The following is a 24,819-nucleotide window of genomic DNA, read 5'->3' on the forward strand; positions in this document are numbered from 1 at the left end:
CTTAAGCTTATCACCAAATCTAGACCATACAGAAACATATTGCTTCATCCTCATTTCATCTTCATTTTTAGAACAGAGACTTTTCAAAATCCTGGATCTATTCCTTAAAATCAGGGGTGTAAATTTCTTTCCAGTTATGCAAAATTATTCTGTTTGCTAGTTCAACATCACATTAAGATTCTTAATTATAGGAGAGTACGGAATTGTACTCATATTTGTAATAATTTAAAATCAAAACCAGATCATATGGGTTAAAGAACCTTCACATATCTTAACACACGCATAAAAAAGTCTAATGTCTACCCTTTTTAAACTTTCTTCGAATGGTCCAGTAAATATGAAATAATGTCTTCTGGTGAAATATTTTCTGATGAATAATTTTTATTTTTAAACCATAAAACCTGGACCCACCGATTTTCCAAGTCTGGACATTCCAATTCTTCATTTCACAATTCAGATATATAATTAATACTAAGTTTCATTTAACTTTCTAATTCCTTATAACATTGAATTGTTGGTTCCTGTTCAAGCATTGCAACTCTCAAGGATTCTAAAATTGCAGGTTCTTAAGAGGCTGCTAGAGCATCCAAGCAATACTGTTTAATTAATACATGTTTCAGGATGGATGGATGGATGATCTTGCCAAGCAAGTATTATAGGTAAGTCATTTTCAACACATAATCTCTAAAAGTCTTTAAGACAACTGCTAGAAATAACAGATTTAAAGTCTTGAACCCTTGTTAGCCCAATCATTCCAATAAAAGATCATCCCCATTATTTTCAGATGATGTTATTCCACAACATCAATTTCTCATGTGATTTGGGATGAAAAAGTAACCGCTTACCTATTAATAATCAAATATGCCTGCAGCTTTCAAGCCTTCTGTACCTGAAAAAGCTCAAAGATCTGTGTGCACCATTTGATGACATGAAAAGAAAATAGGATTGCATTTTAGAGTAAGTTATGCTCAATATATAAAGCTTCATTGTTCACCAAATTTTTGAATGTTCTACCAACACAAATGAAATTAGTTAACATTTTTAGCTTTCAGAGCTATACCAATAGCAAACCAAATTATATTCCTTAGCGCCCTTTTGTTCTATTAGCAAGCAGAAATTATCTGAACTTAGAAGGCTTTAGAGCTGCAACATTCAGTTTGGCCTTTTAAACCCAAACGTCCCTCCTGGGGATTGGAATAGGATGTCTAGAAGTCCTTCTTCCCAAGATCAAGGATCAAAGACTAATTTTCTATATATTTCTACATGGGAAGTTCTGAGAAGCAGACAGCAAACTAACTTAAGTCTTTTTGCCTTCTCGTTTTCTATGACTATTGAAAAAGATCTTTTGCAATGCACACGGGGGCAAAGAACAAAGCTTCAGCAAGCTGTAATTTCAATGGGAACAAATGGTTCTGCTGTTAATTTCAAAGGGCGTTTTTCAGATATTGTCAAAAGTAATCCCAGCATACTTTAAAAGCCAGGTAAGTGAAAAAAATTCATAGTGCTATAACCCTTTTCAAGGTATAATGGTCCTAATTCAGCGTTGACATTGTAAGAACTTTCTTGGGTAGCCGGCTCAGATCGACTCAGCCTTCCATCCTTCCGAGGTCAGTAAAATGAGTACCCAGCTTGCTGGGGAAGGTGACTGGAGAAGGCAAAGGCAAACCACCCCACACTATAGTTTGCCAAGAAAAGTTGCGAAAGCAGCGTCCCCCCAAAGGGTCAGACATGACTCGGTGCTTGCACAGGGGACCTTTCACCTTTCACAAATATTGATTCTGGATGTTTTCATGCTATTTTTTTTTCCCTAGAACAACTCAAATAGGATACTAGTAAAGGATTTCTAATTAACAAGGCTGTCTTTAATATTTGGATGAGTGTCAGATGAGTGTCCCACCCCCTTGCTGTCAGCCATCTTATACTATTCAGCTCACTCAGTATTCAGCCTATCTTTTCTAATGAAGTAGTTTCTGTGAACTTATCACCTAGGTTACTTATCAATACTGCCATCCAATTCTTTCATGTTTTATTTACTGGCAAGGGCTTCTTCCATTGCTGGAATTTATCTATAAGAGCAGAAGTTACTTAAGATGAATGGAAACACTTGGAAAAAGCTATCTAGCCATAGCAAAGAACATTCACTAGCCATGGAGGTCTCTCTCCCAATAAGTCTTATTTATTGTAGAAAACAACGTAAAGGTACTTTTCAAAGAATTTTAAAGGAATTTTTTTAAAATTAAGGAATGGCCCAGTGAAGACTAAGCATGGTCAGTTGTAAACTGAATATTCAGGGTTAGCTGAAAAGAAAAAAAATGAAATTCAGAGAAGACAGAATGTATTGTCCTCCATAGAGAAAGTATGTATACATAAAGAAAAGCAGGAATTCAGGATCTGTGAGCCTCCTGAAGGCACCTGCTCGGCTACTGTGTAATATAAAATTTTAGACCAGATGAGTTGTTGATCTGATCAGAGGGCACTTCCTTTGTTGTTATTGCCAATATAAACTAAAGAGAAGAGCCACTACATTTGGCTGTAAGTGCTTTATAAGGTTAACAGATGAGAGGACAAAGTTGCCACTTAAATTTTTATTTGCAAATTGCAAGGTAATATTGATGGATCATTCAATGTTTCTTCTGAATCAACAGCAATAGTAGATTATTCATTTACTCCCCAGCCACAGTGTATGAACTGTGCTTTAGCCAATGGGGTTTATCAGCAGGAAGAAAACTAGTTACTTAGTGGCTGGGAAGCTCCAAAGCAAAGAAAATAATGCACTGAACTGTGAAGAAAGGGTAGCCCCCAGATATGAAAGAGCAAGCTGTAGGTCAGCTAGTGTTTCATGCAAGGTAATTTTTCCTGAGGTCCATCAGCAGTCATGTTACATCAGCTAGCTTTTGTTGCCCATTCTGCCCAAGTCCTTTGATAATACTTTATATTCTCTTTTCCAAATTATATCCTGAGACTACATCAGAGTTTATACCAGCCTTTCTCAACCTTTTGACCCTGAAGGACCCCTTGAAATATTTTTCAGGCCTCAGGGAACCCCTGCACATTCAGGCTCAAATATAGGGCAGAAGTTACAAAATTATTTTGTTTCATGTGTAGGCCTGTATACATGCATTAACAATGTTCTTAAACTAAAAATAAAGAATGAAACTTACTTCTTTAATGTGAAGTTGCCCGAATTTGAAATAATTTTTTAAATAAACCGCAATCTCCCAGGGAACCCCTAGTGACCTCTTGCAGAACCCTAGGGTTCCACGGAACCCTGGTTGAGAAACCCTGAAGTATACAGTATCCTTAGAAATCTTTTTTATCCTGAGGAACCATTGATTCTATTTATGAAACCTATAGAAACATTTCTCCTTGACTGATCCTGCAAGTCCAGCTGGCACTTGAAGACAGTCTTCTATTGAAATGAAATTTCAGGATCACTGCCAGTTTCATTTTGAAGGACTGATATTGCATCTCATTTTGTGCTCTTTTTAAGCCCTGATGATTAATGTTAGAGTCTAATAGGAATTAGAATATAAATATGTTTTAGTAGGTAACAATTCAAAGATAACAAGCTGATGTGCTTCACCATTTCAAATATGTTAACCCAGGATGAAAACCATAACCTTTGTGGAAGCCTGAATGTCCCTCTTGCTTCAGAATGAGAAGGTCACCAAAATTTTGCTGTTTTTCATCCTCTATAGCTCTGGTCTTCAAAAGTGAGCCACAAAAACTAATGTACATGAAATAATGAGGGTTGCTTTCTTTTCACAGTCAAGCTGTAAGACTGAAGTCAAAAGCATGTCCTTCTCAACCAACAGTTATCTACGCAATTAATTCTTAACCAACTGGCTAAAAATATCCCTGCACACACCCTTCCACAGAATGGATTTGAACCATAGGAAAATGGGTCCCAGTCCAAATGAATGAAGGGGCACCTTTTTTGTGTGTCCATGTGTTACAACTAAGTGACTAATATTTGCTGTACAGTCTAATTATCTACTAAATGCATTCCTTGAAGGAAATTGAGCTTATATAAAAATAGCTGTGAAAAAAAAATCCCATATATCTTTGTACTTCAAACAATGTTAACTTTTGCATAACACATTAACTTTGGGTCAGCTATTATTTCATTTCATTTTTATTTCATGGGGCTATCTAAAAAAGATTTATTGCAGTGAGCCAGTAGTTTACATTATAACATTTGAGACAATCTTTAAACTCCACCATATTCTTCTTTTATGCTACAATTGTCTGGATGCTATTCCTGTTCTTATCAGTGGTTCATTACATTTGCTTATTTTTCCAGAACTAGAATACAGCTCAAAAATAAAACCAAGTTGGCCTTCGTGTGAAGAAATCTTTACTCTGAAAGTGTAACCAGATTTTAGAAAGTACACCTTACAGAATACAGCTTATTTTTGTTTTGTAATTTTTTTTATCAGATTTCTATGAAAAAAAATGTACTTCCAACATAACTTTTGCATAAGCCAGCTTCATTTTGCTACATTTATTATACAGATGTTCAGCTCTGTATTTTATGTTCAATTCTTTTGAATAGATTTTTTAAATGTAAAAGTGGTGAACTATTTTAAAAAAATTTGGAAGTTGAAGATTCATGCAATATGCCAAACAAAAATACTAGCAGTGATGGGTTGTCTTTCTTTTACTGAGGGATGTGGTATTTTCTATTTCATTTTAACAAAAGAACCCCAAACATTTGATTAGTCTATTGTCACAAACTAGCCCAAATATTACCATCAATAGAGGAGGTCTTCTTCAGGAATTGCTTATTCATATAAATGCATTTGCTAGGCCTGTGCAATAAACTTTTCTCTTGTATTCTTCCCAAAATATAAAATATATAGTATTTATAATAGAATTACAAACAGTCTCACTATTTAGAAAAGTGTTGATGGGACTTTCAAGCAGGCATTTTACCAGGACAATGCTCTTCTCCTCCCAAGGCTCCTTAGGATTAGAGGCTTCAAGAAATTATCTACTGCCCTCTGGGCAATGCAACCAATGGACTGGAAGTGAGAGCAGAGAGGGATTTGAATCTTGCCTTCTGGTCCCAGCTGCAATTTTAATACACACATAACTTACAACACATACTCACTTTTTTTCTTCTTTGCAAACAATGGGAAGTAATTCTGTTAGATCAGCTGCAGGGCTGGTGTAAGTTTTCTCTCCGGCTGAAGTGTTGTGAAGGATTGGATCTTTCAGATCCTGCACTATCTTCCCCACTTTTCCCTCTCCTAATGTTGGAGTTCTGATGGTTTGCAAAAATTGAAAAAAGGGACTTGATGTTTCATTTCCCCCTTCAAGGTGGGATCTTTTTCTCTGAACTTAGGTTGATTAGCCCCTCCTGTATAATAGTCCTGGAATGCCAAGGGCCATAAGATTACAGTTTGTATTATTTCCAGGACCATACTGTTGTTTAATGTGTTTAATGTGATGTTACTGTTGGTTTTATGTTTTTTTCTGCCACTGTTGTCTCTTTTTAATTTGTAATAAATCTTTCCAAAAAACATTTAGCATGAAAAGTGGCACAAAAATATTACAACCAATAAATAATGACAGCAATATAAAGAATATAAAAGGAAGGCTTTAGCGACAACCAAGTACCAGAAAGGATATTTTTCCACTGTCCCCTATAACTTTCATACAGCTGCATGACATCCTATCTGTCAATTTTTAATGGAGCACAACAGCTCAACTGAAAGCTGTTTGAAACAAAAAGAACATTTTAAAGTCTTAGAAAGGCCCCAAATCAATACTTTCAATGAATCTCTGTATCAACATGCATATGGCAAGCAGCCCCTGGCTTGGTGGCTCACAAATTGTGCAGACTTACCGTATCACCAAGAACTATCATGGCTGCCCAAGGCAAAACCTTCAGTTCTTCCTACTGAAGGTGGTACATGAAAATCCATACACCTCTTTGCAATAAATGAATCTACTACGCCTTACCAATTTGGATTTTCAGAGCTTTCTCTGAAGACTGATTCTTCGTTCAGGCTGGCATACTCTGTCCATGTAAGACAATGAGTTTTCATAGACATAATTCTTTCTTGCATATTAAGCCATGACTCCTCTTCTAAGTAGACTTCTGACACTTTCAGGATACTAATCTGTCAGATGCAATATTTACAGGGTTCAGTAAATGGCGTTTGAAAAAAAAGACTAGTTTAGGTATATTCAGTAAATGTTTTAATCCTTTTAAAATGATTAATAGTTATATTAAGGCTAATATCCATCAGTAACATGTAACCATTGACATTAACACATGAATTAACTTTAGCAGTTGATGATCAAATCATGCAAGCTTTTAATGGTTATTTTCACCACTTAGTACTGTGTTAAATGTTGCCTACTGCAACATTTTAAAGCAAAGCATCAACTTAACGTGTGTCATTTTGTTTGCCTTTTAAGTCCGGTTTAACATAACAGATCCAAATGAAAGCATCCACCGTTTGCATACAAGACATAATCACTCAAAACATTTGGGTTCATTTTTCATTCTTTTTGGTACCTGTAAATTTTATGTTTTCCCATCTAGATGAGGCGTGGAAAGGGTAAAAAAAATGTGGTAAAATGAATTATTATATTTTCAATAAGTAAGATTTAAAAAGCACCTTACAAAGTGTTATGATACATAGCAGAACATATATAATAAATATTGTAATTTAATTTGAGAGTTGAAGATATACGAAGCTTAAATGAAAGAATCACTATCCAATTTTGATTCTAGAACAAGATTTCCTATATTGTAAAAATGTTGTTTTGATAGTTTTACAAATCCTCGTTTTGAGATAAGGACTTTGAACATTAGCTATCTCATCACTAAGACACAAAGTGGGATTTTAAATTTTAAATGCTGTCATCCATAACTCAGAAAAATTAAACTAACAAGCTTGGACAAAAGCATAGTTTGCCTGTATTGCCTTAAAATATAATGAATTTCAATGGATTGAATTTAGTTACCTTTCTTAAAATCTGTGGAATTACATTTTGGCATGTCGCAATCCTTTTCCGGTAGATGACTCCTGTATACAAGTCTGATAATAAAAGAACAAGTTTTCAGAGTAACAAAGAAAATCAAACAACGGAGCCATAAAAATCAGCAGGAAGGCTTGGAAGCCATAAATGGATTTTGCTAATGTTCTCTGTTTTAACACTCAAAGCACACTGAAGCATGTTAATCCAGGAAGGATTTTATGCCAACATCCCTGCCTACCAGTCCTGAAACGACTCATTTAAATCTACCAAGTTATTGGCACCTATGATGGTGATAACAAAGCATAAAATACAATGCTAAATTCAACCTTTTCAGAACTTTCTGCAACTGCCCTGAAATCACAGTAAATTTTGGCAAACAGCAACCAGGGAGTTAATTTCTGAGGCACTTATATTGCTAACTACAAGCTTCAAGTATCTTCACTGGTCAGCACTTCAGAGCAAAAGGAGCTCATTCTGCTCACTCTGCATTCTGAAGTACATGCTAAGAGCATAAACTACCTCTCTGCCACCCAGCAATGCCAATGTTGGAAGTCTAAAGCAATTCTCTTAGACAACAAACATTTATTTTTGCCCTGAATTGAACCAGTGGCAAGAATAAAACTCCTTTCTGAAAATTAAAGTACAGCCCCCTTCTCAAATTATAGGTCTTGAGCTACAATACAAATGTGATTGGCTTCTAAAATCAATCTACATTTTAATATTTAATTATTCCCAATTAAATCCAGAAGCTTCAGGAAGATGTTAATTGATAATCTGGGTGGGCAAATAGCTTGGAGCAAGGCCATTATTTGCTCTTAGGAAAAGGCAAATCTCTCTCAAACCTTATCTGAATTTTTCTTCCCTGGGAGCAGCATTCTGCAGTAAGTTTTAAATAAACATAGTGGCACTGTATATGGATTTCTCATTTGACACATTTACAGGGAGTCATACGCTGATATTTCCCAAGGAAAAAAGTAAATTAAAAATTGCATGCAATGGAAAATACAAAATTTGAGTATTTTGAAAAATAACTTGGTTCCCCTTCCACCAGATTATTTCCTTAAAAAACAGAACAAAACAAAACAAAACATGTAAAGCAACATTTGGGAACAGATTTGCTGGAAGGTCCCATTTTAGTCCCAATTCCTTCCAGAAGTGGCAATTATTTACTCATTTCCTGAAGAGTATTTACATTGTAGATGCACTAATGAGATTTTTTTTTTTTTTTTTTGCAGACAGGGCATTTCTACCTCTGTGACCCCAATCTGACAGCCACAATGGATAAGAAGGCAGTTCTTGGGGGAGTGGAGGGGGAAGCATTTTGGCAGACATCTAGGAGGAGGAACAGTAGTTGAACTAATCTGTGGCTTTTTTAAGGAGCTAATTAAGAGCTTTAAAAAAAAAAAGATGCTTAAGGATTTTCAGTAATAGAAAAAAAGAAGATGTAATTGATACAATTCACAGATTATTATTACTAGATTATTCCGAACCACAGAGATGAATCTCGGAAGGAATGAAGTGGCATTATCGCTTTTGACTGCAACCCAAGATTGTCATGAGATTCATCTTGTATCTTAGAAAAGTGGTTCATAGGATCTTTCTCACGATCCTAAATTCTGCTCCTATTTCTACTCCAGCATAATTTTCAGCAGGTATGCAGTAGTCATATAAATATATGAAATTGAACAGGACACTTATGCATAGCTGAACAAAATTATATAGCCCCATTTTACTTGCTGCTGCAAGATAACATTCCATTATAACTGCTAGGGACTAGCAATTAAATACTTCCTACTAGCTGAAGAAAAAAAAACTGATAAAGAAAAAACTATATTGTCAAGGTGGGCTGGCAACACCTAGCATTCCATCTCAAACCTGATCAAAGTATAGTATAAAGGAAAGAGGAGAGGTATTACAGGGCAGAGAGACAAATGGAAAACTGGTGGTCCAGGCAGGTAGGCAATGAAGATTGAGGAACTGTGGATTAACAGGTTTAATCTCTAAAACTTTCAAGGAAATATCAGCTCAGTACTGTGGAGGACAGAAACTGGACAAGAGACCTTTTTCTTCTTCTCACACAACTGCACCTCAAGTCACTGTTTACCCAAGCATTATGAAGGAAAAACTACAGAGCCAGAAAACGAAGGATTATGTCTACCCAGTTCTATTCCTCAGCCCTCTTGGTACGCGTGAGGAACTGGTGTGGAACCTCAGCCAGCAGGATCATTGGTGAGAGATGCTGAAGTCTGCACTCCAGCACTGTCTGAAAGGCTATTAATTCTTCATCTGTGCCCTAAGTCATTTAACCTGTAAACCAAAAGTTTCAGAGTGGAACAAGTGTTTCCTTACACTTGTGTTGGGACCAGTATCCAGGAAAACCTAGGACACTAAATATGTTCATCCAGTGGATATCTGGCATCTGAATGCCCATCAAATGACAATTTTCATGATACAAAAATCATGTCATTTCTACTCAAATATATGTGCCTCCCTTTCACATCATTTTCCCTAAAGAAAAGCCAATTTTTCTTTGATATCCACAGCATTATCAGCATTGCTGTAACACTCAGAACTTCAGCCAGTCTTCTGCAACCCATGTGAGCATTTTTGAGCTCAAGACTTTTCCAAAGTTGCTGAAACAGTCTTATTTCAAACAAAACAATTTAAACTCAGAGTAATACAGGTAGTTCTCATTTAGCAACCACGACTGGCAACTTGATCATTAAGTGAAGCAGTCCCTAAATGAAGCCATAACTGTGCTTATGATCTTACTTCAGCTTTCCTTCACTTTACAGACCTGCAAAGGTCATAAATGTGATGACTGGTCATAAAGTTACTTTTTCATCACTGTTGTAACTTCAAAGGGTCACTAAATGAGACAGTCACTAAATGAGGTCTACCTGTATATACCACACTACGAGAAATACTTTTATTAGTGAATTTTAATAATTAGCTGGCAGTGCAATCCTATCCACTCACAAGAACCACAGAGTTCAATGCAGCTTACTTTTGTTAAGTGAATTCAGCAGCCTTCCCCAGCAATGTTGGTTCAGATGATGGGAGCTATTTTTTCCCCATAAGAATGGTTTCCCACCATACTGCCTGTCACCTCCTGGCCCAAGCTCAGCTTATTTCATTTCTAACTGAACCCAAGGTAGACTAGCTTTCAATCACTGTTTTCCCTTCATGCTCACAGAGGCTTAGCATCTTGTTCTACATCATGCTATTTATGTATGCATTTTTATAGCTTGTTTTCCTTCCATTCCTCCACCAAGCAGAATGGCGTTTGTTTGCAGCTTTAACACTATGCTGTCACAGTTGCAGCCATGCAGGGGCTTTGAATGCTGGTTTACTTCTCTGTCACCAAAGAGCTAAAATATCCAAGGCATTCACATTTTTTAGCTCATCTGTCCTCATCAACTTAGCCAGTCAAAAAGATTTCTTTTTCTCAGACTACTAGACACAAGTAAAAAAATACTGTCAACTGCAGTTGGTTGACATTTGTACCACCACCACCCTATTAGAACAGAAGAGTGATCAAAATATATTATTTTACCAAGACTTTATAGAGTTTTAGGACCATTTATGCTACTTTGGGATTTCTAATGTTTGCATTTTTTAAAGTTACCTGAGACACTTAGAATCACGCTGCATATAAATTTGTAAAATAAAGGAATAAAGATAGATAAATATATGGATGATGAGGGATTATTGTAACATGCCTTTTCCTTTTGTGAAGGGAGGTGAAAAGATGTTTGTTAGATGCACGCAGAGAAGGTGGGCCCTGTAGATGTGCACAAAGTACAAACAGCTATTAGCTAGCTTGGAAGCAGAAAGAACAAACACTGATTAACTTTGTCTGAAAACTCTAAACTACCAAAAATATAGACATAGCATCACAGGGATCTGTACAAGGTAAAGACAAGCAAACATATTCTGATTCAAAATAAACTATAAAGGCTTGGGTATTCTGGAAATCCTGACAATACTTTCTAATGACTTCATAGAAAAATACAATAGTGCAAAAGACGAATGGTGGTACATGCTGCTAAAAGTAGGACAACCTACAGCATTACAGTCATTCCCCACCCCAGCCTATTAACACAGACCATCCACCCAGAAAGCTACAGAAGTTTCATTTCCAAAATCAGGCCAGAAACCTAACTGGAACAGATTTAAATTACTATCATTTTGAAGTATCTTGTACATTTAGATGTAAAAATTACCATGCCAGCATTACAGTAAGCATCATCTCATAAATATTCTTAGACTAACTAAAAGCAAAGTCAGATTCATTGTCTCTAAAGTTCTGTGTATATCTCTACGAGTGGATGAACATTAAATAGGTATTGCAGAATAGTTCTGAATATGTTCTCACAATTACATGAAATTAACTGAACACTTTCTTGAGCATTTTAAACAAGGAAGAAAGTAGATCTATTTTGCTTAAACGTTTGTATGTGGCTTTTCAAAACTGAGTTTTCCAGGGCAGTTTACAATGCGTTAAAATTGTAGTGCAAACACTGTAATTAAACTGAATTAAAATATACAATAAAAAATTAAAATAGCCACCAGATTAGTGAAAACGTTTCCATGCAACATGTAAATTTAAAATTAACGTTAATATATTAAAAGTTTGAGAGTGTTAATACACATTTGCTTGGTGCCAAAAAGGCAATAAAATCAGCACCAGAGTCACGGGGCTGCTATGGAAAAGACTTCAGCCTGGTGGCCATTTGTTGCATCTCTGCAAGAGTAGGAGTAGGATCTCTTGTGAAGGCCAGCGCAGACTCAGAAGAGTCTGAAATGGAGGAAGCTGCTCAAAATGCCCAGGACAAAGACCAGCCTTAACGGAAGCTGAGCAACTAGGCACCTGAGGCTGACATGAGGCAGATGAGGGGCTGGATCCAGGACCTCCTCCCAGCCCTAGAGCATGCAGAGCTGAGTGCAGAACGGAACAGATCAGTGTCACTCCTTGCCTGGCAAGGGCATTCCTGCCCTTGATTGCTTGTACCCATGCAGGCTCCATTTAAGAGCCATCACTGTCCAGCAGTTCCCTGTTGGGAATAACCACTCTGCTTGCTGGAATACTGTGCGTTTGCATCCTGAACCTGTTGCTTGAGAAAACGCCACGTCTTGGAACTGGGACCTGCAGACACACATTTGGATTCCTGGATTTCTGGACTGTGACCTAACTAGGCTTCTGCTCCCCACTTTGGACTCTGGCCATTTGGAACTCATTGTAGGCAAGCTCTCCAGGAATTTGAGGCTTTGCTGCTTTGTGCATGTGTTTGCACACAAGCTCTGACTGTCACTGCCTATATTTACTAAATTCAGAGTAAAGCTTTTACTTCTCAATTTGTGTGTGTGTCTGTCTGTCTGTCTGTCTGACCCGGTAGAGACATTTCTGAAGATAACCTTAGGGCGCAGGTAGAAACATCTAGGAAGGGTCCATTGGAGTTGGGCAGCTTATAAATTCAAATAAATACATAAAAAATAAAATTCCTTCAGATTATGTGGTCTCATGCCCTGAAGGGCTTCATAGATTAATACCAGCACTTGAATGAGGATTGAAATAAACTGAGAACCAGAGAATAATATGGAAAATTGACCTAATATTTTCACAATGCCCAGTTCTAATCAGTATTCCTGCTGCTGTATTTTGTACTACCTCCAGACCATCTTCAAGGGCAGTCCCACATCTAACACATTGCAGTAATCTAAACAATAATTTACTAGAGCACAGATTACTGAATCAAGGCTAAGTAGGGAGAGCTGCACATTTTTAAAAATGCTTACCTGTTTTCTCTTCTACTGTTTTTACAGCAATAACATTTTTCTCCATGGGACTGGGATACTAGAGAAAAATGCAAAGCGTACATATCACAAATTATTATACAGTAGAAGAAAATTTCCCCAAATTACTTATCAAACCTATAAACATTTTTTCTTTATTTCTCAATATTTGGAGGAGAAAGGACATTAATTTATGCCAATAAACTTGCTGTGACTGAAGAAATATACTCAGCAGCTAGAATCAAGCAAATAGGGTTGCCAAAATGTTTTGACTCAGTTACAGTGGCGATGAGTGCATTGTTGGGAGATTTGAAAGAACAAGTATGGGATAAACCATTGTGGAGAAAATCTATCTATGGGGTTGCTGGGAGTCGAAAACAACTTGATGGCACATAATCAACCAATCGATCAGTTCCAAATTTCAGCTGTTTCCAATTCAAAACACCTCCCCCTTTGTGTATGAAACTATTAAATGAAACTTCTCTTTGAGTTCATTTAGTGAGCATTTCTGAGCTCAAGACTTTTCCAAAGTTGCCGAAAAAGATTATTTCAAACAACACAATTTAAACACACAACACTACAAGAAATACTTCTATTAGTGAATTTTAGTAATTAGCTGGCAGTGCAGTCCTTGTATACATCTACTCAAAAAAACCACAGAATTCAATGCAGCTTACTTTTTTTTAGTGAATACATCAGCTTTCCCCAGCGACGCTGGGTGGGGTGATGGGAGTTGTAGTGCAATATATTAAGATGGCATGAGGTTAGAGAAGGCTAGGCATGGGATGCAGCAGAAATCTCTTCAATAATACCACACCCTAAAGTAAGGTAAAGGTTTCCCTTGACATTAAGTCCAGTCGTGTCCGACTCTAGGGGGTGGTGCTCATCTCCTTTTCAAAGCCGAAGAGCTGGCATTTGTCCGTAGACACTTCCGTGGTCATGTAGCCGGCATGACTACACGGAACGCCGTTACCTGCCTGCCGAAGTGGTACCTATTAATCTACTCACATTTGCATGTTTTCGAACTGCTAGGTTGGCAGGAGCTGGGACTAGCAACGGGAGCTCACCCTGTCACGCGGATTCGAACCACCGACCTTCCGATTGGCAAGCTCAGCAGCTCAGCGGTTTAACCCACAGCGCCACGTCCCATAATACCACACCCAACAGCTTAAAAATGGATAAAGGATAGAGAGTGCACACTGTCATTGCCCCCTACTCTACCTACCACACGTTCAGCTGTACAAATCTTTCGAAAGAGTGCTACGATTAGGGTTTCAAATCAAACAGGCAGCTGTACTTGAATTCTAGCAAACAAAAGCACAATTCTTTAGCCTTCTGGCTGAATATATGGAGGTTGGAGAAAACAGCAGGCTGGACTCCCAAGCCCCTTGTAATGTACTGTAACAAAGAACGGTAGTGAAACAACTGCTACAAAGTTAATATCCAAGAAAAAAAATTATGAAAAGGATGTCACAAATTACAATGACGATGTTAAAAATAGTAATGCTGCAGGTGTAGGTGGTGCAACTGTGCCTGGAACAGTGTTGCTGCTGTTAGTCTGTATTATATATGGATCAGTCTAATTCTTTATATCATAGTTATTATAAAGTGACACACCCCAGATTTTTAAAAAATACAGAGTAGAAGTGCTGACCCGGTACTTGCGGGGTATCAGATCTGGATGGAGCGGAACAGACTCAGACTTAATCCCTCCAAGACAAAGTGGCCTTGAGTCTGTGAGCCAAATGATTTCAGGATAGCACAACCTTCTTCCCCACTCAGAGGCGATTTGCAACTTCGTGGTCCTCCTGAGTTCACACCTCTTGCTAGAGGAACAGCTGTGACCAAGAGGACTCTGCAGTTACATCCTGTGTGTCATGTGCAACCATTCCTGCTCACAGTCACTTATCTCCTAGTCACCTCCCATTTGGATTACCATTAATGCATTCTACATGGGGCTGCCCTTGGAAAGCATTCAGAAGCTATAGCTGTCACTGAAAGTGGTGGCCTGGGCAGCAACAACATGTTTCCTATTTCACTCAAGTGATCCCACTGCTTCAAGAGCTGCATTGGCTGCCAGTTGGTTCCCGGGTGCAATTCAAGGTGCTGGTTTTCTGGATCAGATTAAGGACTGCCTTCTCCCACATTCATCTGCTCATCCAGTCAGATCAAACAGGGTCAAGCCCCTCCAGGTACTATTTCTCCAAGAATGGCATCTGACAGGATCTTGGAAATGGCATTTTTTATTGCTGCCTCCATCTTCTGGAAAGCTCTCCCTATGGGGATCCAATCTACCTCCTGGGTTTCTTGAGAGGAATAAAGATCTGGCTTTCCCTTTTGGCCTAGGGGGAAGGCAAGCTCTGAATGCTGGGATGCAGTAACAGACACATAATGTTTTTTGCCTTCTTTTTTATTCCCTTATGATACTGTTGAGATTATTTTTGGTAGGTTTATTTATTTTTACTGAGGGCTCTTTTCCTATGTTTCTGACTGTTAGATACTCAGAACCTTGGGGAATGGGTGACGGACGGACGGAAGGAAGCAAGCAAGCAAGCAAGCAAGCAAGCAAGCAAGCAAGCAAAACACAAGGAGTATTTCAGCACCATTTTTTAAATAGGTTCTTTGCTGGACACTTTGGAAGCTGCTTCCTCATCCCTGATATCTCTGCAAAAAGTAGGAATATTCTTTAGGGGAATATTCCAAAAATGTGTTATGATCAAACCCTTGCAGCTATCCAGCTGCAATTTTGCAGGACGATTGTCCTCCAAGAGTATACCATCCTTGCTATTTTCATTATTCTGCCAAAAAAAATATTTGAAATGGAGTAGCTGCACACACTTGCATTTTTCCCTATTATAGCTATTGCCCAAGTTTTTTCTAAATCAAATTTCCAATCAGTTAAAATTATGTTGCCTTTGAAGCCTGAATTCAGATTTACTTTTGAATCTCAAATTCAAATCAGATCTTAACTGATTCATACAACTCTAGTACCTTCCTTAATTATTCTTTTTTAAGCTAATCACTTTGTGAGCTCAAAAATTAATATAATGCAACTATTGACATTAATGCATCTTAAATGATCAAATGAAATGATATCTTACGCCACTAAAGTAGTGCACAAATGTACAAATATAGATGGTAGTACACATTCAAGTAAATATACAGAAAAAAAGAAGAACCAATGAAAAAGGAACCATAAATGGGGAAACTACACTTAAGACAGTACAGTAAATGGATTATATAATAATGGTAAAATTCAGATATACGCTCATATATTAGTAATCATAAATGCTATAAAAAGTAAAATTTCAGAACAAAATAGTAACTATAAAATGCATTTCTATTTGTATTGCAGGAAAGTTTTTTTAACTGAAGAATAAGGCATTAAGCATTCCTATATGGCCATTAAATTGGACGCTTCTATTCTGCTTGCTGCTTTCAAACAGCAAGTTATAGTGTAATTACATAATCAATGAAACTTACAATCTATAAGATCCATTCATGTGAAACACAAGAAGTCATTGGCATAAATCTTCCACTAAATAGCAGATTCTATTACCCATGTATATTTAACAAAAAGTGACTTAATTTCATATGCCATGACAAGGAGATGAGTTAGGTAAGATATTTAACTAGTAGCTACAGTATACTGTAACTTTTGACGTAAACCAGTTGTGTCACAACCACTGTTGTATCCTTAGATTACAGAAAACTGAACAAGAAAATATATTGACTGGTCAACAGGAGAAAGTCTCTATAGATTACACTTAACCTATAGAGAATTTCTCCTGTTGACCAGTTAGTACATTTTCTTACCAGTTGAATGCATTCGCATTCAGCTGGTAAGAGCTAGCCGGGAGGTGGGGACATCACCATTTTCCAAGCTGCACTGTAGCCTTAAAGGGACACTAAGACTGGCCACCCCATTTCTAAATCACCCAATTTATATTTAAGTACGCGTACCCTAAGAGAGGCTTTCTACACCAAGGAGAAGCCGGTTCTCTTGGCGCTTATCATTATTTTGGGGATTAATTTTTTTAAAAATAATTATTTTTAAGTTTTAGACTTTGTTTTCCATCCAAATATTAAGAAGGATTGAGAGTAAATAATTGTCTCCCTATTATTTTTGTACTAAATTTGAAGATATTAGCATTCTCCTACACGTTGAATTGGCTGTTTTGAATTTTCAGTTTTCTGCTACTTTCCCTGGGGAACTGTCTGCATATCTCACTTTCGCTTATATAAACATATTTTAGAATTCTTTCTATCTTCAACTTTCTCTGTTTAAGCTTCTAGGGGGTGCCATAATCTACTGCCTGAGACAGACAATTTTAAACAGACTTTCCGTGACTTCCAACAAGATTTTAAACAGATTATTTCTGATTCCTACCAAGTTTTTATGCAAGGCATTCAGAATATTGAAGAAAATATGAAGTTTAAAATATGTCATCTGGTTGTGGATGTTGTGGATGAAACTGAGGAATTTAACAGCGACAGAAATGTCTCTTCTAAGAGTGAGATCGGGACTTCTGTTGACATGCTGGATGAAGATCAGATACTCAAGTTCAAGAAATTTAAGAGAAAAAGGGATCTGCAAGCTTAAGAGAAAGAGGGATCTGCAAGCAAGAAGTGAAATTGATTTTCTGGTAGAATGCCATGGCAAAGAAGGGGTTATTATGTATGGGAGGTCTCCTGAAGAGAAGTGAGAGTTTTTGAGGGTGGCAGTTGGGCTGTTCAATTTTTTTAAGAAAAAGGCACTGTGTACATTGTGGGGATATGTAAATGCTCTGGTTTATTTTGAAGTGGGATAAGGGTTTAAGAATATTTACCTGGATTGCTTTTAGGGTTTCGCTGATTTCATTTAACAATTTGGATTAAGATTATTAAAATTAAAAGTATAATATTTATAATAAAATATTTTATTATAATAAAAACAATAAATGTCTGGTTTTGGGTTTAATATGATTATTAATATTAATATTAATGTTGTATTATCAAGTACAATGGCAGACAATTTATATGTTTTTTAGTTTGATCTTTATTATAGTAGACAGGAATGAATAGAATAGTAGTAGGAAGGAAATAATTAAATGTTATCTTTGGGGGGAAGTTGATTAGGTTTATATATATTTTTTCTTTTAATATAAGGGGAGGGAGCAACTGTATTTAATGATTTTTATAATGTGCCAATGGAATGATTTATAGAAATAATGTGATTTTGGTTCAATATAGAGTAAGGGATTGATTATGGAAAATTGTTGTATATCCTTGCTGTTAAAAGTCAGAAGTCACCTCTTTTTGTAATTTTGAAAAATTTTCTGTTGTGCTCCAGATGGAAATCTACAGAGAAAATTTCTTCCAAAATCAGGTAGAAGATTTTTGCTCTACACTGCACATTGTTAATGCCCTCCTCCTCCAAGATCTGTGTCTCCATGCTGAGATTCTCCTATATTGATGCATAAACTACATCAACCAAGTTCACATTTTTCACAAGGCCGTAGTTTAGTCATGTTACTGCATGGTCTGTAATTGGTTTGATTTACAAACTTACTAAAATGAACAAGATTACAACCCGCAGTGGCAGGATTTGCACACCATGCTAATCCTTAACATGGCTTATCTGGTTTGACTTCTTGTAATATGCAAATTCAGGAGGAGAGGTGAGGAGGGCAGATACCTTGTAGGAAGTTGCCAATCCCAATTTAGCTGAAACAGACCAGCAAATCTATCTCTATAGCCTCCTTCGCCAAAACATTGGCAGATTTCACACATCAACTAAATTGTGGTTTATTAAATAACTGTTAACTGGATTTATCTATCAAATTTATTTATTTCATGATTCTTGCATACCACTCCCAGTTGTAGGACTCTGAGCAGCTAAACCATGAAACCATGAGTTTCACAATAAGGTAGCCCACAACCCAACAGAACCACAAGCATGTCTATGCAAGCTTGTCCTAAGTCAAACCAATCCCTTCCACTTTTTCACTTCAGGACAATAGGAAAACGCCGTTTACAAAATAAGGAATGCAACTCATCTAAACGTATCACCTTAGCTATTTTGAATGAGAGGTAAACATTTCAAGTCCGGGTTAGTTGTAGATTCCTGTAAAATGCAACACCCCATTTACGCAGGAAAAGCAAAAATAAAGCAAGGAAGATCTTACATCTCCATTCTACAAGTACCACATACAGTTAATGGTTTGACAATGTCATAACTAAATAAAAAAATATATTAAATATAAAAATGGGGAATTAAAATGGAAAAGAAAACTGAAGAGGCATGTAGCATGGTGGAATCTTCACTGTTGGGAAGGCATTTGTTCTGAATAAATGAAAACAATATAGATCAGCAACCTTAGTGGAAAGTTTTATCAGGGAACAAGGCTAATCTTTTCGAAAAACACAAACTTCTTTAACTAGATCAGCGGCTTCAAAACAATTTAATGCCATCTTGTGGTCAACTCTGTAAATATATTCAATAAGTAAGAACCAAGTCAGACACTGCATCAAGGCATTATCTGTATGCATATATGGAGTTAGTGGGAATCTTGGCAGGTTCAGGACATACAAATAAAATAAACAAATAAAGCAGAGAACAGTATTACACAATTTCCTGGTTTTCCTTAGGGCTATTCAGATCTTCAGAAGTGTATTTGGCCTCAAGGGAAGCACTCCAGAATAAATTGTTGAAGTGCTACAGCACCCCTGCTAAACAACCATCAGCCACAGTGCTTCACTTCAATTGGCTTCACTTCAAGTGACTTTTGTCAAAAGCAAATAACAATCAAGGCAGATTGGCCCCACTTCAATGCTTTGTGCAGGGGCAATATGCTTTCATGAGATAGGCAGGCAGGCAAGCAGACAGATGGAATATATAAAAACATCTCATTAATATCTCATGAATATATAAATATCTTTAATCCTGACATATGATGAGGTATGATTACAATGTACTCCCTTTGCTGTCTATTGAAAGACAGGATAACTTTGAGGTTCAGTGTTGGCATATTGCTATTGATTTATATTGCTACCTAATGATTTATATTGCTACCTCTTTATAGACTATTTCTGAAAATGCATTTATTTCCCACATCTACAATCAAATAAAATTAAAATAAGTGTCACCATTATACCAGCATGAACTTACTTTGTAAGTGGGGTTTCAGCTAAGAAGTGTAAGAAAAATATAATTTTTAGGCATACTGTGAAAACTTAAGATGTTTGATTCTTGAGAACTTCACTGACACATCCCTGCAACATCATGGAAGAAGTCTGCCGTTGCCTTTTTTGAGGATAGTTTTCAGCCCTCCAGGCTAGCCCTACTTCCTAGTAGTCTTCCAGCCAAGTACTAACCAGGACCAATCCTGCATAAATTCTCAGCCCAGGAAGGTCAATGAGGTGTTGGCACTTAGGTTATGATGGCAATTGGGACCAGAACTGCCATTGCTAAGTGGCATGGTCGTAAAGCACAAGATCACGTGACCATGTCACCTAGAGATGGCAGTCCAAGTAGCCATCATTAAGTAAGGACCACGCGAGTCACTGATAAAGAACTCATGTGACTCCAACTTCCTGCTGGCCCCACTGACCCTGCTTGTGGGAAGCCAGCAGGGGAGGTTAGAAATCGTGATCATGTAACTGCAGCCCACTGCACTGTACTAATCGCAAGCCAGGCACTGAGCACCTGGATCACGATCACATGACTGCGGGGATCCTGTGATGGTCAGAACTTCAAGGACCCATCGTAAGTCCCCCTCGTTCAGTGCCATCTCAAGTTTGAACTTGCTAACAAGTGGTTGTAACCCAAGGATTACCTGTATCTACTGAGGCAAAGTTTGCCAAAACAAAAGTTAAAACACAGCAAAGAATGTTTTATGGGAGTAGAGAAGATTTAGAACTGATTAATATATAATTACTGATGTGTAAAAACAAGACTGAATTCAGCTAAAAAAGAGATAGACATTACAATATCATCTTAGGTACGTGTTATGGCCTTTTTCGGTACCTATTTCTCATACAATTTTGTTTAAGGTGAATCCTTAAAAGCTGCATAATAAAGATAACAGCTTCAGCAAAGGATCGTTACCTTGTCGTGGTGCTGGAGCTTGAGCACCTCAATGATGCCATGAGCTAAACCGTGAAGGGCCACCCAAGACGGGAAGGTCATGACAGAGAGGTCAGACTAAATGCGATCCCTGGGGAAGGTAATGGCAACCCACCCCAGTATTCTTGCCGTGAAAACTAAATGGATCAGTACAACCAGAGATATGTCGGTATACCATCGGAAGGTGAGACCCCCAGGTCGGAAGATGGTCAAAATGCTACTGGGGAGGAACAGAGGATGAGCTCAACTAGCCCCAGACGTGATGACGCAGCTAGCTCAAAGCCGAAAGGACGGCTAGCGGCCGACGGTGCTGGTGGTGAACGGCGAATCCGATGTTCTAAGGATCAACACACCATGGGAACCTGGAATGTAAGATCTATGAGCCAGGGCAAATTGGATGTGGTTATTGGTGAGATGTCAAGATTAAAGATACACATTCTGGGCGTCAGTGAACTGAAATGGACTGGAATGGGCCACTTCACATCAAATGACCACCAGATCTACTACTGTGGACAAGAGGACCACAGAAGAAATGGAGTAGCCTTCATAATTAATAGTAAAGTGGCTAAAGCAGTGCTTGGATACAACCCAAAAAACGACAGAATGATCTCAATTCGAATTCAGGGCAAGCCATCTAACATCACAGTGATCCAAATATACGCCCCAAACACAAATGCTGAAGAAGCTGAAGTAGAGCAGTTCTATGAGGATCTGCAGCACCTACTGGACAACACGCCTAAAAGAGATGTTATTTTCATCACAGGAGACTGGAATGCTAAGGTGGGCAGTCAAATGACACCTCGAATTACAGGTAAGTATGGCCTGGGAGAACAAAATGAAGCAGGACATAGGCTGATAGAATTTTGCCAAGACAACTCACTCTGCATAACAAACACTCTCTTCCAACAACCTAAGAGACGGCTTTATACATGGACTTCACCAGATGGACAACACCGAAATCAGATTGATTACATCCTTTGCAGCCAAAGGTGGCGGACATCTGTACAGTCGGTAAAAACAAGGCCTGGAGCTGACTGTAGTTCAGATCACGAACTTCTTCTTGCACAATTTAGGATCAGACTAAAGAGATTAGGGAAGACCCACAGATCAGCTAGATATGAGCTCACTAATATTCCTAAGGAATATGCAGTGGAGGTGAAGAATAGATTTAAGGGACTGGACTTAGTAGATAGGGTCCCGGAAGAACTCTGGACAGAAGTTGGCAGCATTGTTCAGGAGGCGGCAACAAAATACATCCCAAAGAAAGAGAAAACCAAGAAGGCAAAATGGCTGTCTGCTGAGACACTAGAAGTAGCCCAAGAAAGAAGGAAAGCAAAAGGCAACAGTGATAGGGGGAGATATGCCCAATTAAATGCAAAATTCCAGAGGTTAGCCAGAAGAGATAAGGAATTATTTTTAAACAAGCAATGCGCGGAAGTGGAAGAAGACAATAGAATAGGAAGGACAAGAGACCTCTTCCAGAAAATTAGAAACATTGGAGGTAAATTCCAGGCCAAAATGGGTATGATCAAAAACAAAGATGGCAAGGACCTAACAGAAGAAGAAGAGATCAAGAAAAGGTGGCAAGAATATACAGAAGACCTGTATAGGAAGGATAACAATATCGGGGATAGCTTTGACGGGGTGGTCAGTGAGCTAGAGCCAGACATCCTGAAGAGTGAGGTTGAGTGGGCCTTAAGAAGCATTGCTAATAACAAGGCAACAGGAGACGACGGCATCCCAGCTGAATTATTCAAAATCTTGCAAGATGATGCTGTCAAGGTAATGCATGCTATATGCCAGCAAATTTGGAAAACACAAGAATGGCCATCAGACTGGAAAAAATCAACTTATATCCCCATACCAAAAAAGGGAAACACTAAAGAATCTTCAAACTATCGAACAGTGGCACTCATTTCACATGCCAGTAAGGTAATGCTCAAGATCCTGCAAGGTAGACTTCAGCAGTTCATGGAGCGAGAATTGCCAGATGTACAAGCTGGGTTTAGAAAAGGCAGAGGAACTAGAGACCAAATTGCCAATATCCGCTGGATAATGGAAAAAGCCAGGGAGTTTCAGAAAAACATCTATTTCTGTTTTATTGACTATTCTAAAGCCTTTGACTGTGTGGACCATAACAAATTGTGGCAAGTTCTTAGTGGTATGGGGATACCAAGTCATCTTGTATGCCTCCTGAAGAATCTGTATAACGACCAAGTAGCAACAGTAAGAACAGACCACGGAACAACAGACTGGTTTAAGATTGGGAAAGGAGTACGGCAGGGCTGTATCCTCTCACCCTACCTATTCAACTTGTACGCAGAACACATCATGCGACAAGCTGGGCTTGAGGAATCCAAGGCTGGAGTGAAAATCTCTGGAAGAAACATTAACAATCTCAGATATGCAGATGATACCACTTTGATGGCTGAAAGCGAAGAGGAACTGAGGAGCCTTATGATGAAGGTGAAAGAAGAAAGTGCAAAAGCTGGTTTGCAGCTAAACCTCAAAACAACCAAGATTATGGCAACCAGCTTGATTGATAACTGGCAAATAGAGGGAGAAAATGTAGAAGCAGTGAAAGACTTTGTATTCCTAGGTGCGAAGATTACTGCAGATGCTGACTGCAGTCAGGAAATCAGAAGACGCTTAATCCTTGGAAGAAGAGCAATGACAAATCTCGATAAAATAGTTAAGAGCAGAGACATCACACTGACAACAAAGGTCCGCATAGTTAAAGCAATGGTGTTCCCCGTAGTAACATATGGTTGCGAGAGCTGGACCATAAGGAAGGCTGAGCGAAGGAAGATCGATGCTTTTGAACTGTGGTGTTGGAGGAAAATTCTGAGAGTGCCTTGGACTGCAAGAAGATCAAACCAGTCCATCCTCCAGGAAATAAAGCCAGACTGCTCACTTGAGGGAATGATATTAAAGGCCAAACTGAAATACTTTGGCCACATAATGAGAAGACAGGACACCCTGGAGAAGATGCTGATGCTAGGGAGAGTGGAAGGCAAAAGGAAGAGGGGCCGACCAAGGGCAAGGTGGATGGATGATATTCTAGAGGTGATGGACTCGTCCCTGAGGAAGCTGGGGGTGTTGACGACCGACAGGAAGCTCTGGCGTGGGCTGGTCCATGAAGTCACGAAGAGTCGGAAGCGACTAAACGAATAAACAACAACAAAAAGATAACAGATCCTAAATAAAAGCCTTCCACTTAAGAGCAAGAATTTCTTATCCTGGTTTGAAGAATCGGTAATTAATGACAAGAGTGTCTGAATTTCTTTTAATCTTATTTAAGCTTTAGTGTAAGAATAATTAAAATATAGAGCAAATTAAATGATTCAAGCCAATATAAAGACATTTTATATATTATCTTTATGATTCTTGTTGCTGCAGAGTTTAGATCAAAAAACTCCCTTTACAATCTAACATCAGCCTTTTTATAGTTTTTTTTGCCCTGTACTATATTTCTGATATGTATCAATACTTAGGAAGCACAACTGGAATTCACAGTATGGAATTGCCGAACTAATAGACCCACTACTAAGAACTCTAGAACTTAATGCTCTCACATCTGGAGGTTTTTCCAGCTTGAGACAGACTGGATTAGTTCAATACACAAATGGAAATTCTGAGAAAATAGTTTTTAAATAGACATTAAATGCAGTGAAAACCAAGAAAAAAGCATACAGTAACAACTAGTTGAGAATAGAACCAATTACCCAGAGACATGATCAGCTCCCCATTGATGGAGGCAGTCAGAGAGGTTGGACAAACATCTGTCTGAGATGTTTCAGTCTGGATTCCCCTATTACGCAGGGTTTGGAATCAGTGACCTAAATGGCTGCTTCTAATCCTATGACTGACAGCTAATCAGCACTGTAAACATTTTCTGGAACAAGTCTGTCCCAACCTCA

The 24,819-nt window shown here is 38.1% G+C and overlaps 1 protein-coding gene across 1 annotated transcript in view; it reads right to left on the reverse strand.

The window, feature by feature from the left end:
* PRELID2 (PRELI domain containing 2) overlaps positions 1–24,819 on the reverse strand; it is a 42,457-nt gene that overhangs the window by 13,695 nt on the left and 3,943 nt on the right. The window contains exons 2-4 of the mRNA XM_063292363.1: positions 12,796–12,853; positions 6,982–7,055; positions 5,968–6,128 (exon numbers count right to left, since the gene is read on the reverse strand). Coding sequence (XP_063148433.1) covers positions 5,968–6,128; positions 6,982–7,055; positions 12,796–12,853 — 293 coding nt within the window. The remainder of the gene's footprint in view (positions 1–5,967; positions 6,129–6,981; positions 7,056–12,795; positions 12,854–24,819) is intronic.

The sequence above is a fragment of the Candoia aspera genome, chromosome 2 (assembly GCF_035149785.1).
Source record: "Candoia aspera isolate rCanAsp1 chromosome 2, rCanAsp1.hap2, whole genome shotgun sequence".
In the NCBI taxonomy this organism is placed as follows: Eukaryota; Metazoa; Chordata; class Lepidosauria; order Squamata; family Boidae; genus Candoia; species Candoia aspera.